General features: G+C 51.7%; 1 protein-coding gene across 1 annotated transcript in view; it reads right to left on the reverse strand.

Annotated features, from left to right (window-relative positions):
- The window catches only part of LOC124554679 (E3 ubiquitin-protein ligase HUWE1), a 350,828-nt gene that overhangs the window by 265,358 nt on the left and 69,067 nt on the right, over positions 1 to 16,403 (reverse strand). The window contains exon 13 of the mRNA XM_047128297.1: positions 15,024 to 15,269. Within this exon, the coding sequence (XP_046984253.1) occupies positions 15,024 to 15,269 (246 nt within the window). The remainder of the gene's footprint in view (positions 1 to 15,023; positions 15,270 to 16,403) is intronic.

Below are 16,403 nucleotides of genomic sequence, written 5' to 3' on the forward strand. Positions count from 1 at the left end.
TGTACGAAGAAGAAAACCTTTACCCGCAGGAGAAAGGTTCTTCAGCATCTGAATATGAATAGAATCTGGCCCTGGAGCAGAGGACCGTGATTGGCCAAGTGCGTTTTCGAGTTCCCGCATGGTGAATGGGGCATTATAACTTTCACAATTCGAGGAGCGGAAGTTAGGTGGCCTAGCCTCCTCTGCCTGTTTGCGGGGGAGGAAGGCAGGGTGGTAATGAGCGGAGCTCGAAACCTCTGCGAAAAAGCGGCCGAAGGCATTGGAGACAGCCTCAGGGGCCACAAGGACGTCATTCGCGACCTTCAAGCCAAAAACTGGTGAGTGGACCTTAGTGGCAGATAGCCGGCGCAGGCTACCCCAGACAACAGAAGAAGGAGTAAAACTGTTGAAGGTGCTTGTGAAAGCAGCCCAGCTGGCTTTCTTGCTTTCTTTCATAATACGACGACACTGAGCACGTAAACGTTTATAATTGATACAATTCGCCACTGTAGGGTGGCGTTTAAATGTGCGTAAAGCACGTCGACGAGCACGTAAAGCGTCTCTACATGCTGCGGTCCACCAGGGGACCGGTGCACGACGTGGAGAAGAAGGAGGGTGAGGGATGGAATATTCAGCAGCAGCGAGAATGACTTCCGTGAGGTGTGCGACCTGACGATCGCAGCTTGTAAAGGTTTGATCCTGAAAGGTCGCCCTGGAAGAGAAGAGCCCCCAGTCTGCCTTGGAGATGGTCCAATTAGAGAAGCACGGAGAGGGGGTATGCTGCAGGAGATGGATAACACACGGGAAGTGGTCGCTCGAATATGTATCAGAAAGTGCATACCACTCAAACCGGCGTGCAAGTTGGGGAGTACATATAGAGAGGTCTAAATGGGAATAGGTGTGAGATGTGTCCGAAAGAAAAGTAGGGGCGCCAGTATTGAGGCAGACAAGATCGAGCTGGTTGAAAAGGTCTGCTAACAAGGAGCCCCTCGGGCAGGATGCTGGAGAGCCCCAAAGGGGATGGTGGGCATTGAAGTCTCCAGTTAACAAAAATGGTGCAGGTAGCTGAGCAATAAGTTGCATCACGTCTGCCCTGGTAACGGCAGATGACGATGGAGTGTAAACGGTACAAAAGGAAAACGTAAAAGTGGGGAGAGTAATGCGGATGGCAACTGCCTGCAGGCCAGTGTGCAACGTGATGGGATCGTAGTAAATATCATCCCGGACCAGCAACATAGCCCCTCCATGAGCTGGGATACCTACCACAGGGGGTAGGTCAAAACGCACAGAGGTGTAGTGTGCCAAGGCAATTTGATCGCATGGGCGTAGCTTCGTTTCCTGGAGGGCTACGACAAGCGGACGGTGCAAGCGGAGCAGCAACTTCAAGTCCTCTCGGTTGGAGCGAATGCTGCGAATATTCCAGTGAATAAGTGCCATCGTAAGAAAAGAAAGATGAGAGAAGTGGTCACCTCGAAGGCCGCTTAGGGCTTGGCTTCGAGCGAGCACTGCCGCCGCTAGCAGTAGGCGGACAGTCATCGTCCATTGGGTCTATAGGGTCATCGGCCATCTCGGGAGGATGGCCGGGAGGGGGAGCTTCCTCCGCCAGTGAACGGCCAGATGTACGCCGACCAGCGGTGCGGCCAGGCGAAACGGATGACGGCCTGGGGCGGCAGCCGCTGGGTGGCGCAAGAGAAGAAATGCGCCGTGGCGGGGAAGGAGAACTGTGCTTCCTATGCGCCTTTTTGGAAGGACGTGTAGTGGAAGTACCGGTCGAAGGCTGGGAGGTCGAGCTACGGAGGAAGTCTGCACGGGATGGTTCCTTCTTGAAGGCCCGTGCATCTGACTTCGGTGTCTTCGTCTTAGCAGAAGCTGAAGAAGGTGCTCGTGTCTGTGGGGTGATGGGAGGAAGAGGAGACGTCGACCGCGCGATCTTAGCACTGGCCAAACGGACGACCGTGGTGCTGAAGGTCAGATCGCATGTCTGGGTTGCTACCTCCCGGGTAGTCCGAGGAGAGGCGAGGACAGTACTGTATTTCCCCGCTGGGAGCAGCGTGGGCTTCCTACTAGCCAATAGCTTGCGAGCAGCCGAGGTGGACACTTTCTCTTTGACCCGAATTTTCTGGATACAGCGTTCTTCCTTATAGACAGGACAGTCGCGGGAGGATGCGGCATGGTCACCCTGACAGTTCCCACAACGAGGAGACGGAGGTGGACAGTCACCCTCATGGGCATCCCTGCCACAGGTGACACATTTAGCCGCATTGGAACAAGACTGTCGAGTGTGATTGAAACGCTGACACTGGTAGCAGCGCGTAGGTGTCGGGATATAGGGGCGAACAGAAATAACCTCGTAGCCCGCCTTGATGCGCGATGGCAGCTTAACACTAGCGAAGGTCAAGAAAATTGTCCGGGTCGGTACAAGGTCATTGTTGACCTTTTTCATGACCCTATGGACAGCCGTCACGCCCTGCTCAGCGAGGAATGATTGAAGCTCCTCGTCAGTCAATCCGTCGAGGGAGCCAGTATAGACCACACCACGAGACGAATTCAAAGTTCGGTGGGCCTCCACCCGGACAGGGAACGTGTACAGGAGGGTGGCCCGAAGCAGTTTTTGTGCCTGAAAGGCATTCTCAGTTTCTAGTAATAAGGTGCCGTTACGCAACCTGGTACAGGATTTGACAGATCCGGCTATGGCATCTACGCCCTTCTGAATAACGAAAGGTTTGACAGAGGAAAAATCCTTTCCGTCCTCAGTTCGAGAAACTACGAGGAACTGTGGGGCAGGCGGTAGTACTTTTGTCACTGTTGGCTGGTCACGTTTCCGTTTTTGGGTCGAAGTCGAAAGAGATGGAGTAGAATCCATTGCGGAGGAATCCCCCATGATTGCCAGCGTCTCCGATGGCGCGCTCCTTCCTTGTGGGGACCCTCTCAGAGGGCACTCCCGCCTTAGGTGAATGTTTACACCTCAGGTCACACCTCCCGAGAAACAGACGGAGGGACCAATCGGCATGGTCAGAAGGTATCAGCTCAGGCAATCACCCCTCCCCGGGCCTGGCCTTTACCAGGGGGTACGCGCGTGCCTTACATGTCTACCCAGGGCGGGGAATTACGCGTTACCCCGTCACCGGCTACGCGTGCGAACGCGTGGGTCGGCCTTCAACCACGCACAGGGAGGAAGGAAGAAGAGGAAAAAGAAGAGAGAGAGGGAGAAAGAGGACAGACTGTCTCAAACGCCGAGGCGGAGACCAGAGAAGGCAAGGAGAAGAAGGCAATGAGAAAGCAAGGGGAAGAAGGCAATGAGAAAGCAAGGAGAAAAAGGCAATGAGAAAGCAAGGAGAAAAAGGCAATGAGAAGGCAAGGAGAAAAAGGCAATGAGAAGGCAAGGAGAAAAAGGCAATGAGAAGGCAAGGAGAAAAAGGCAATGAGAAGGCAAGGAGAAAAAGGCAATGAGAAGGCAAGGAGAAAAAGGCAATGAGAAGGCAAGGAGAAGGCAAGGGAAAGAGTAAGGAAGACAGTGAGGTGGAGAAGAGCAAAGAAAGGAACCAACAAAAGGAAGGAAGAAACGAGAAGTGAAAAAACCAAAAGGACCACGATGATAGGTCGTGGAACCGTCCGTCTCCGGACGCAGGCGCGAACTACCCCCGTGAGGGGGATGACTCTAGGGTACGAAAGATGGCGACCAGCTCAGCAGTGTAAACGCTGCAGCCAGCCAGCAACGAACGTTGTTAGGAATGGTCCCCTAGAGTTAGCGCATAACCGACACGACCAGCAACCATCGAATCGTCAGTGTAAACAATGCCAGAGCCCTGATATGTTCCGAGGATGGAAAGAAAGCGGCGGCGGAAAGCCTCTGGAGGGACTGAGTCCTTCAGGCCCTGTGCCAATTCCAGCTGAAGGCGAGGGCGAGGCAAACACCACGGGGGTGTATGCAGAGGTGCCCGGAAAGGAGGCGGAAGAGGTAAAGCCCCAAGCCCGGAGAGAAGCTCTCGTACGTGGACCGCGATCGTACATCCAGCCCTGGGCCTGCGTTCTGGAAGATGGACGTGCGACTGTGGGAATAGTAGCCGATAGTTACAATGCCCGGGCAATCTGAAAACATGGGCAGCATAAGAAGCCAGCAAACGTTGGCGGTATAATCGCAGTGGAGGGACACCCGCCTCCACAAGTATGCTGTCCATTGGGCTGGTCTGGAAAGCACCAGTGGCAAGGCATATCCCGCTATGGAGGATTGGATCCAGTACCCGCAACACAGATGGGGATGCTGAGCCATAAGCCAGGCTCCCATAATCCAGACGGGACTGGATTAACGCCTGGTAGAGCCGTAACAGGGTAGATCGGTCGGCGCCCCAGCGGGTGTGGCTCAAGCATCTCAGAGCGTTTAGATGCCGCCAACACACCTGTTTAAGCTGCCGAATATGAGGCAGCCAAGTCAACCGGACATCAAAAACTACACCCAAAAACGTGTGGGTCTCCACCACAGCAAGGAGTTCGTTGGAAAGATAAAGCCGCGGCTCAGGATGGACTGTTCGGCGCCGGCAGAAATGCATAACGCAGGTCTTGGCAGACGAAAACTGAAAACCATGTGCTACAGCCCAAGACTGCACCTTGCGGATAGCGCCCTGTAGCTGACGTTCAACAGCTGCAATGCCAGTAGAGCTGTAGTAAAGGCAGAAGTCGTCAGCATACAGGGAAGCGGAGACAGAATTTCCCACTGCTGCAGCGAGCCCGTTTATTGCAATTAAAAACAGGCAGACACTGAGGACAGATCCCTGTGGTACCCCTTTCTCCTGGACTCGGGAGGAACTATGAGAGGCCGCGACTTGCACACGGAAGGTACGATACGACAGAAAATTTTGGATAAAGATCGGCAGAGGGGCCCGAAGACCCCATCCATGAAGCGTAGAAAGTATGTGATGACGCCATGTCGTATCGTATGCCTTCCGCATGTCGAAAAAGACAGCAACTATATGCTGATGGCGAGCAAAGGCAGTACAGATGGCCGACTCCAGGCTCACCAGATCGTCAGTGGCGGGAGCGGCCATTACGGAACCCACCCTGAGATGGAGGCAGAAGGCCCCGAGACTCCAGTACCCAATTCAAATGCCGGCTCACCATCCGTTTGAGAAGCTTGCAAAGAAAGTTGGTGAGGCTAATGGGGCGGTAGCTGTTCACCTCCAAAGGGCTCTTGCCCGGTTTCAAAACGGGGATGACAATGCTTTCCCGCCATTGCGACGGAAACTCACCCTCGACCCAGAGACGGTTGTAAAGGTTGAGGAGGCGTCACTTGCAGTCCACTGAAAGGTGTTTCAGCATCTGACAGTGAATGCGATCTGGCCCAGGAGCGGTATCAGGGCAAGCGGCAAGGGCAGTGTGAAATTCCCACTCACTGAATGGAGCATTGTAGGATTCAGAACGGTGGGTGCGAAAAGAAAGGCTCCGACGTTCCATCCACTCTTTAATGGAGCGAAAGGCCAGTGGGTAATTGGAAGAAGCAGGACTAAGAGCAAAATGCACTGCCAAGCTGTTGGCAATTTCGTCGGAGTCTGTACAAACTGCTCCATTCAGGGAGAGTGCAGGGACACTGACAGGGGTCCGATAGCCATAGAGGCGTCGGATCTTGGCCCAGACCTGTGATGGAGAGACATGGAGGCCAATGGTGGACACATACCGCTCCCAGCACTCCTGCTTGCTTTGGCGGATAACGCGGCGGGCCCGCGCACGCAGCCGTTTGAAGGTGGTGAGGTGTTCAATGCAGGGATGTCGCTTGTGATGCTGTAGTGCCCGCCGGCGATCTTTAATCGCCTCAGCGATCTCAGGCGACCACCAAGGCACAGTCCGCCGCTGAGGGGACCCAGAAGAACTGGAAATGGCAGATTCTGTGGCAGTAACGATGCTGGTGGTGACTGAGTGAACCACTGCATCAATGTCGTCATTAGAGAGAGGCTCAATAGCGGCAATGGAGGAGAACAAGTCCCAGTCACCTTATTCATAGCCCATCTGCTCGGGCACCCAGAAGAGCGACGTTGTGGCAGTGACAGAAGGATCGGAAAGTGGTCACTGCCACACAAGTCGTCATGCACACTCCAATGGACAGACGGTAAGAGGCTAGGGCTACAGATCAAAAGGTCGATGGCGGAGTATGTAACATGCTGAAGTGTGTGAAGGAACCATCATTTAAAAGTGAAAGATCGAGCTGTGCCAATAAATGCTCAATGGTGGCGCCTTGACCTGTTGCCACTGACCCACCCCACAGAGGGTTATGGGCGTTGATGTCACCCAGTAACAAGAAAGGTGACGGCAATTGGGTGAGCAGCGCAGCCAGCTCATGCTGCACGACATCACCATCCGGTGGAAGGTAAAGACTGCAGATGGTAATAGCCTGTGGCGTCCACACCCTAACAGTGACACCCTCTAAAGCTGTTTGTAGAGGGACAGACCTGCTGTGAAGAGAGTTAAGGACATAGTTAAGGACATAGTTAAGGACCAGATACCCTTTCATAAGCTGCTCGGTTCTTATAATAATGCCGATAGCCACAGAGGGCGGGGATTCACATTGCTGGAAACCAAGTTTCCTGAAGAGCAATGCAGAAGAAAGGGTGAAGGCTGATAAGTTGTCGGAGCTCAGCTAGATGATGGAAGAAACTGCTGCTGTTCCACTGGAAGAGGATATTGTCCATGTCCGAGAAAGGCGTGATGGGACTGGGAAGGCAGATTACGCCGCTGGGTCACCTGCTGCCTCCAATGGAGCACCTGTGCAAATGCTATACATTGCGTCTGAGGGACCGGCGAGATTGAGGTCCTCAGCGGACACAAGAATCTCCACCTCATCCTCAGACACAGAGCTTGTAGGTTGCGGTGGAGTAGGAGCCACCGCAGGTACCTTGGTCTTACGGGGCTTCAATGTCGTTTTCTCTCGCTGTTCCTTCGGTATCCATTGTTGAGAGGGCTTATTGGTGTCAGTCTCTGGAACCGAAGATGATCGCAAAGCTCGACGACCAGCGACCTGTGGCTTCTTCAGCCACTGGTTGGTGTCTGCTGTGCCGCTGGTGGGAACCTGGGAAGGGAGGGACCCAAGGGATCCCTTTCGAGCGAGAGAAGCCGAAGAAGACTTACGCTTCTCCGGCTTAGATGTGGGGACTGGTGTCCCCGGTGGTTTAGTGGGTGCTGCTCCCAAGGTAGATGGTGTGGGAGCAACAGCAAGAGAAGGGGCCCCCATCGTCAAGGGGGCAGGTGAGGTCCTCTGACACTGAGAGCTGACTGTCTGTGGTGCAGCTAAAGGAGCTGGAGCAGGAGTGACAGTGGAGGCATAAGATGACATCATGCTAACGGGATGTAGCCGTTCAAATTTCCGCTTAGCCTCAGTGTAAGTCAGTCGGTCCAGGGTTTTACATTCCATGACTTTGCGTTCTTTCTGTAAGATCCTGCAGTCTGGTGAGCAAGGTGAATGAGGCTCTCCACAGTTGACACAGATGGGAGGCGGAGCACATGGAGTATCGGGATGAGATGGGCATCCGCAATCTCGACATGTGAGGCTGGATGTATAGCGGGAAGACATATGGCCGAACTTCCAGCACTTAAAGCACCGCATCGGGGGAGGGATATAGGGCTTGACATCACAACAGTAGACCATCACCTTGACCTTCTCCGGTAATGTATCACCCTCGAAGGCCAAGATGAAGGCACCGATAGCAACCTAATTGTCCCTCGGACCCCTATGAACGCGCCGGAAGAAATGAATACCTCTACGCTCTAAGTTGGCACGCAGCTCGTCATCAGACTGCAAAACTAGGTTCATATGGAAAATAACACCCTGGACCATATTTAAACTCTTATGTGGTGTGATGGTAACATTAACATCCCCCAACTTGTCACAAGCAAGCAACCTCCGTGACTAGGCGGAGGATGCTGTTTTTATCAAAACTGACCCAGAGCGCATTTTACACAAGCCCTCCACCTCCCCAAACTTGTCCTCCAAATGCTCTACAAAGAACTGTGGCTTCAGGGATACAAAGGATTCCCCATCAGCTCTGGTACAGATGAGATACCTGGGCGAATACATGTCACTGTCATTCATTGCCTTTCGTTCCTCCCATGGTGTGGCCAGGGATGGGAACGATTTGGGGTCATAAACGTTAGCTTTAAAATGAGCCCTTGAACGCTCAGACTGCTGGTGGCTGGCCACCAGCAAGAAATGATGTACCACACTTCATTGCGGGACATCCGCCCTGATGCCACCTACTCCGACCAAGGGCCCTCCCCATGAGCGCCACCCAGCCACAGCAAGAGCCACCTGGCAGGATGGCCATTGTCGGGAGTCCTGATGCCCCTGGGAGATGGGCATCTACTCCTTGGCACACATGGGGAGTAAACTGCGCAGACATCAGTAGAGCGATCCCTGTGTTGTCCGGGGGCTACAACCAACAGGGTACATGGCGGCGCCACCACAACGGACTGGTTACCGTGCTGGATCTTAGGTGCAAAAACGTATAAGGTCGTCGTCGCAGCTAAAAGTAACACTGCACAGTGCAGCGTGGTAATCGCACCCAGGGACGTATCCTCGCACAAGAGATGGAAAACGAGCAGGACACCATTTCAACGATGAGAAAGCCGGCTAAAGGTCTCAATGCACAACAGATACAGTGCACCATGTAAGGCGCCCTTCCCCAATTGGTTCGCTCTTCAGAACAATTTAGAAAGATGGAGGTCAAACCCGAGAGGGGACCATCACATAAGGCCGAAAAGGTTGAGACTCCTTTTAGTCACCTCTTACGACAGGCAGGAATACCGCGGGCCTATTCTTACCCCCCCGAACCCACAGGGGGGAATGCAATAAATAACCGTGTGTCATCCAGGTGTGGCCAATAAGCAGCCAGCAGAGTACAACAGAGTCCTTGCGAGAGGCTCGCAAGGAGGAGCAGCACACCAGTAGTCTCCTTGACGATCTGAAGTTTGTTGGGTGAAGGCAGGGTGCACCATTCATCACTCCAGGTACCAAGGACCTTCTGCCGCAAAACTGAATGGAGATGACACTCAGAAAGTCCAATCTCCGAAGCCAGTGCACCGACAGCCTGTTTGGACAGTGTGTCAACACGTTCATTACCCAGGATGCCGACATGACCCAGGGCCCACATAAAAACCATGGAGCGGCCGCAACGGGCAAGATGTGTGGATGGACTCCGGGACAGCCATCACCAGATGAGAGTGAGAAAAACACTGGTTGATAGTTCGTAGACCGCTCAGGGTGTCACTAAAGATAACAAAGGACTCACCTGAGCAGGAACGGATATACTCTAGGACGCAAGAGATGGCGACCAGCTCGGCAGTGAAAACAATGCAGTCAGCCAGCAATGAGCATTGTTCAGAATGATCCCCAAGAGTAGGAGCATAACCAACTCGACCAGTAACCATCAAACCGTTGGTACAGACCATGTCAGAGCCATGAAATGCAGCAAGTATGGAAGGGAGGCAGTGGAGGGCCTCAGGATAGACTGAGTCATTCGGGCTCTGTACCAAATCCAGCCGAAGGCATGGGCGGGGCACACACCACAGGGGTATACATATATGGGCCCTGAAAAGATGTAGGAGATAGAAAAACTGAAGCCCAGAGAGAAGAGCCCGGGTGCGAACCGCAATCGTACACCCTGACTGGGGACACTGTTCTGGAAGATGGACGACTGAGTTGGGGAATAGGAGACGGTAATTTGGATGCCCAGGCAAGCTACAAACATGTGCAGTGTAAGCGGCCAGTAGTCGTTGGCGCTGGATCCACAATGGAGGGACACCAGCCTCCACGAGCAGGCTGTTTACAGGACTTGTGCAGAAAGCTCCAGCTGCAAGTTGGATCCTGCAGTGAAGCATGGGGTCAAGCAACCACATCGGAGAAGGCGATGCCGATCCATAAGCCTGGCTCCCATAATTGAGACGGGACTGATTCAACACCTGGTACAGTCATCGAAGGACAGACCAATTGTGGACTCAAGCAACGAAGAGTGTTAAGATGGCGCCACAACGTTTGTTTAAGGTGCCGAATACGAGGGAGCCAAGTCAACCGGGCATCAAAACACAAGCCCAAAACCGAAGTGTCTCCACCACGGCAAGAGGTTCACTGTCCAGATAAAGCCATGGCTGAGGGTGAACAGTGCAAAGATGGCAGAAACGCATGATGCAGGTCTTGACAGCTGAGAACTGGAAGCCATCCATGGCGGCCCAACACTGTGCCTTGCAGATAGTGCCCTGTAGCTGCCGTTCAGCAACCGCAATGCCAGTGGAGCTATAATCCAGGCAAAAGTCATCAGCATACAAAGAAGCCAATAGGGACATTCCCACAGCTGCAGCTAGCCCATTGATAGCAACTAGAAAGAAGCAGACACTCCAGACAGAGCCTTGCAGGACCCCATTCTCCTGGACTTTGGAGGAACTATGGGAGGAACTATCTTGAAGGAATGAAGTGACAGAAAATTTTGAATGAAAAGCGGGAGTGAGCCCGTGAGACCCCACCCATGAAGCGTGGTGAGGACGGCATGTCACCACGTCATGTCATATATGCCTTCCGCATGTCAAAAAAGACAGCAATCAGATGCTGACTCCAGGCAGACCAGATTATCGGTGGCAGAGTGGCCCTTACACAACCCACCCTGGGACGGAGCCAGAAGACCCTGAGACTCAAGTAGCCAACTCAACCTCCGGCTCACTATGTGTTCGAGCAACTTGCACATAACATTGGTGAGGCTAATGGGGTGGTAGCTGTCCACCTCCAGGGGGCTCTTGCCAGGCTTCAACACTGGGACGATAATGCTTTCCCACCATTGAGAGAGGAACTCACCCTCAACCCAGATACGGTTGAAAATGTCAAAGAGGTGTCGCTGGCAGAGTACAGAGAGGTGTTTGAGCATACGATAGTGGATGCGATCTGGCCCGGGAGTCGTATCAGGGCCACCGGCTAGGGCACTGTGGAATTTCCACTCACTGAATGGAGCAATGTACAATTCGGGGTCGCGCATATGGAACGAAAGGCTCAGACTTTCCAACCACTCTTTCAGGGAGCCGGAGGCCAGTGGGTAATTCGTAGGAGTGGAACTCTGAGCATAATGCCCTGCTAAGAGTTCTGCAATCATGTCTGATTCAGTACAGACTGTTCCATTCAGGGAAAGCCCAGGTACACTGACGGGTGTCTGATACCCATAGAGTCACCTAATCTCACACCAAACCTGCGATGGTCAGGTACAGGTGCCGATGGTGGAGACATACCGTTCCCAGCACTCCTGCTTCCATAGGCGAATAAGGCGTCGGGCCCGGGCACGGAGCCGTTTAAAGATAATGAGATGATCCAATGATGGATTCAGGAAAAACCTTTTGCATAGAACACTACTTGCTTTATTCATACATGGTATTTTGTGAAGAGTTAATGCTGGTTAACAGGTATATTCTGTCATTCCAGATTTCAAAATGTGTCCAACATTGCACCGCACCAAGTTATGACTGTAGGGATTATCTTTACAAATACGCTATTAGCTTCATGGATTTTCAGCTATTAGAACATAGTACACACAGGATAGTGAATGTTCGGTAGGAATTAAAGTAACATTGCGTGCGCACCAAGGAAGTGTCACAGGACCACTAATGTTCTCAATATATACAAAAAGAGTTATCAGACAGGATCAGTGGCATTACCAGATTGTTTGCTGATGATTCATTGTCATGTTATCACTGTAGAAAAATGCTGACAGACATGCCCAAAATATGCACTTTGCAATGAATGGCAGCTCTCTTTAAACGTACCATACATAAATGTATGATAATGCCTGTAACATGGATTAAGAACCTGATAGTACATGATTATAATATTAGAGGTGGACATCTTTGGCACATCACACTGATTACGTTTTCAGGGGTAATTCTGTGAAGCACATGAAATTGGATGATTATGTAAACTCTACAATAGGGTGGTGAATTAAGACTTATGTTTCTCAGAAAGGTTCAGCAGAAGTGCAGTGTACATATTGATAAAATGTATACAGGATAGTAATGTGAGCAAATGTAGAGTACTACTCCAGCAACTGAAGTTCTTACCCAGTCAGTAAGACAGCAGAAATCAAATGAAATAAGACACACTGCAAGAATCCTCATAGGTCAGTATAGACCATATGGAAGCGCAACACAACGGGTATTCAAGCAAGACTTTGACAACTACATTGCAATCAGTTTGTATCTCACACAGGGATCACAGGAGTAAGGTACGAGAGATTAGGCCAGGTACAGAGGCATCCAGGCATCCAGGCAGGCAGGCATTCATTCATTCATTCATTCATTCATTCATTCATTCTTCCCTCCCTCCCTCCCCTCATGGAGTACAACGAGGGTGTAGCTTATCAGCAACAAAATTATATAACACAATCAATGAATGGAGAAGAACAAGAACACCATGAAGCATAAATATTAGGAGGAAGGCACATCAACACGCTGTTATTCACAGATGATCAGGTTGTCACTCAAGACAGCCATGATAAACTAGAAAGAGATACATATATATTTGTGTGTGTGTGTGTGTGTGTGTGTGTGTGTGTGTGTGTGTGTGAGAGAGAGAGAGAGAGAGAGAGAGAGAGAGCGAGAGAGAGCGAGAGAGAGCGAGAGAGAGCGAGAGAGAGCGAGAGAGAGCGAGAGAGAGCGAGAGAGAGCGAGAGAGAGCGAGAGAGAGCGAGAGAGAGCGAGAGAGAGCGAGAGAGAGCGAGAGAGAGCGAGAGAGAGCGAGAGAGAGCGAGAGAGAGCGAGAGAGAGCGAGAGAGAGCGAGAGAGAGCGAGAGAGAGCGAGAGAGAGCGAGAGAGAGCGAGAGAGAGCGAGAGAGAGCGAGAGAGAGCGAGAGAGAGCGAGAGAGAGCGAGAGAGAGCGAGAGAGAGCGAGAGAGAGCGAGAGAGAGCGAGAGAGAGCGAGAGAGAGAGCGAGAGAGAGCGAGAGAGAGAGCGAGAGAGAGCGAGAAAGAGAGCGAGCGAGAGCGAGAAAGAGAGAGAGCGAGAGCGAGAAAGAGAGAGAGCGAGCGCGAGAAAGAGAGAGAGCGAGCGCGAGAAAGAGAGAGAGCGAGCGCGCGCGAGAAAGAGAGCGAGCGCGCGCGAGAAAGAGAGAGAGCGCGCGCGAGAAAGAGAGAGAGCGCGCGCGAGAAAGAGAGAGAGCGCGCGCGAGAAAGAGAGAGAGCGCGCGCGAGAAAGAGAGAGAGCGCGCGCGAGAAAGAGAGAGAGCGCGCGCGAGAAAGAGAGAGAGCGCGCGCGAGAAAGAGAGAGAGCGCGCGCGAGAAAGAGAGAGAGCGCGCGCGAGAAAGAGAGAGAGCGCGCGCGAGAAAGAGAGAGAGCGCGCGCGAGAAAGAGAGAGAGCGCGCGCGAGAAAGAGAGAGAGCGCGCGCGAGAAAGAGAGAGAGCGCGCGCGAGAAAGAGAGAGAGCGCGCGCGAGAAAGAGAGAGAGCGCGCGCGAGAAAGAGAGAGAGCGCGCGCGAGAAAGAGAGAGAGCGCGCGCGAGAAAGAGAGAGAGCGCGCGCGAGAAAGAGAGAGAGCGCGCGCGAGAAAGAGAGAGAGCGCGCGCGAGAAAGAGAGAGAGCGCGCGCGAGAAAGAGAGAGAGCGCGCGCGAGAAAGAGAGAGAGCGCGCGCGAGAAAGAGAGAGAGCGCGCGCGAGAAAGAGAGAGAGCGCGCGCGAGAAAGAGAGAGAGCGCGCGCGAGAAAGAGAGAGAGCGCGCGCGAGAAAGAGAGAGAGCGCGCGCGAGAAAGAGAGAGAGCGCGCGCGAGAAAAAGAGAGAGCGCGCGCGAGAAAAAGAGAGAGCGCGCGCGAGAAAAAGAGAGAGCGCGCGCGAGAAAAAGAGAGAGCGCGCGCGAGAAAAAGAGAGAGCGCGCGCGAGAAAAAGAGAGAGCGCGCGCGAGAAAAAGAGAGAGCGCGCGCGAGAAAAAGAGAGAGCGCGCGCGAGAAAAAGAGAGAGCGCGCGCGAGAAAAAGAGAGAGCGCGCGCGAGAAAAAGAGAGAGCGCGCGCGAGAAAAAGAGAGAGCGCGCGCGAGAAAAAGAGAGAGCGCGCGCGAGAAAAAGAGAGAGCGCGCGCGAGAAAAAGAGAGAGCGCGCGCGAGAAAAAGAGAGAGCGCGCGCGAGAAAAAGAGAGAGCGCGCGCGAGAAAAAGAGAGAGCGCGCGCGAGAGAGAACGAGCGCTCTCGCGCGCGCGAGAGAGAACGAGCGCTCTCGCGCGCGCGAGAGAGAACGAGCGCTCTCGCGCGCGCGAGAGAGAACGAGCGCTCTCGCGCGCGCGAGAGAGAACGAGCGCTCTCGCGCGCGCGAGAGAGAACGAGCGCTCTCGCGCGCGCGAGAGAGAACGAGCGCTCTCGCGCGCGCGAGAGAGAACGAGCGCTCTCGCGCGCGCGAGAGAGAACGAGCGCTCTCGCGCGCGCGAGAGAGAACGAGCGCTCTCGCGCGCGCGAGAGAGAACGAGCGCGCTCGCGCGCGCGAGAGAGAGAACGAGCGCGCTCGCGCGCGCGAGAGAGAACGAGCGCGCTCGCGCGCGCGAGAGAGAGCGCGCGCGAGAGAGAACGAGCGCGCTCGCGCGCGCGAGAGAGAACGAGCGCGCTCGCGCGCGCGAGAGAGAACGAGCACGCTCGCGCGCGCTAGAGTGCATGTGTCTTTTTCTGAATAAGGCTACTGCCGAAAGCTAGATGTGTAACAGTCTTATTGTGCCTGTCTGCAACTGAACAAGTCATCTTTACGGTGAGTAGCAATCTAACCTTTTCCTATTATTATAGATCTTCAACTGTTCGATGTTTATACTGTTGTAATTCAGCAGACTCAATTATTAGTACCATTTTCCTGTTCACAGAGTACCTTTTCCATAGTTGCCATTTCAATATCTTATTGACAAGCCGATGCTTACTACAGCTATCCTTATGAATAGCAATAGCTAAATCACATTATCAGCCACTTTCATGGATACTGAATAAAAATTTAGTAGCTCAGTAAAGACTGTCACAGGAATACTATTCTTATGACTAGAGCAAAGTTGTTTATATGATAATATTGATACAGTACCTGACTCGAGCGACTCAGATTAAGGAACATTACTACATAACCATGAATACTGTTCACTCCATGGAGGAGAGGTAAGGAATGCACCGAGTTGAATGCCACCTCAGCATTTGCTTGTATTGCCAGTTCATGCAACAATATGGAGCCATTTGCATTGATAGTGGCCAACTGAAGCTCAGTCATACGACTAAGAATAGTTTCCATATTTTCCAGGCCAACCCTGAAGATTTCTCCTTCGTGTGTAAGATTCTGTAAATAAAAAGCAAATAGGAAATCATCATATCTTGTCCTTTCATATGTGCACAGAGGTTATTACCACTAACAGAAAAAGCTACATTACATAACATCCATGGTCAATAAAAAGAAATATGCACAGTATGGCCACTGAAAAGTCAGGTTATAAATCTGAATATCATCATTCATTTCCCCAACAGAAACAAGAATATATAAGCACATTTCAGACCTTATTCACATACAAACACTGTCGTGCGATGTTTTTTTATAAAGAACAAGAAACTTGATATTTTCATAGATTTATGTAGACTTTAAGAATAGTGTGTGAAACAGAAATAAATAATATTGCAGATATAAAAGTAGTTAATGACTTTAAAAGAAGAGTAAGACCAACATGCTACACATCTTACCTTTGCCATTTCAATGAATAACCCACACAATGAAGGGAAAAAATCAAATGTACAAAACTCTCTAGCATTGAGCAATAAGCTTATTATTATGGAGTGAGAATGTGTCTAATCTTGCCTAATCAAAAGATTTGTTCCTGCATAAAGCACCATCAGCTGAAATGAATAAAACTGAAATTGTGGCAGAGGCACTAGAAACACTGTTCTTCCCACCAGAACAGGAGAGCACCTTCTCCTGTTTCCAACCATTTTGAAACAACTTCATTTTAAGTGGGCAGAGGACAACTACTCGTGACCAAATTGTTTGTACAATTCAGCTCAACTTATTATTCAATACTTTCATTTTCTCATCACCTGTTTTATTGATTTATTTCTCTGAATTCCTCTATGCCCCTGTATTCAGAACAATGAGACCGGTATGATATTTTTGACTACTTTATCAGTTGTACACCTTCAATGGAAATTGTAGTACACAGAAAATTTAATTGCGTGTGAGAGAGAGAGAGAGAGAGAGAGAGAGAGAGAGAGAGAGAGAGAGAGAGAGAGAGAGACTACATTTTCTTTTAGCCAGCCTCCACCCCCTATTCTTCCCCGTAAGTGACTGGTACAGCAGGGAGTAGAATGTGAAGTGAACTTACTTCCCACCTCACTAATTATTAATGGATTGCAGTGGGGAAACAAGGTATGTGAATGATAGCACTTCCTCATGTAATGCTGGGAGCAAAACATTAGAAATGGCAAC

Source organism: Schistocerca americana, chromosome X (genome assembly GCF_021461395.2).
Source record: "Schistocerca americana isolate TAMUIC-IGC-003095 chromosome X, iqSchAmer2.1, whole genome shotgun sequence".
Classification (NCBI taxonomy): domain Eukaryota; kingdom Metazoa; phylum Arthropoda; class Insecta; order Orthoptera; family Acrididae; genus Schistocerca; species Schistocerca americana.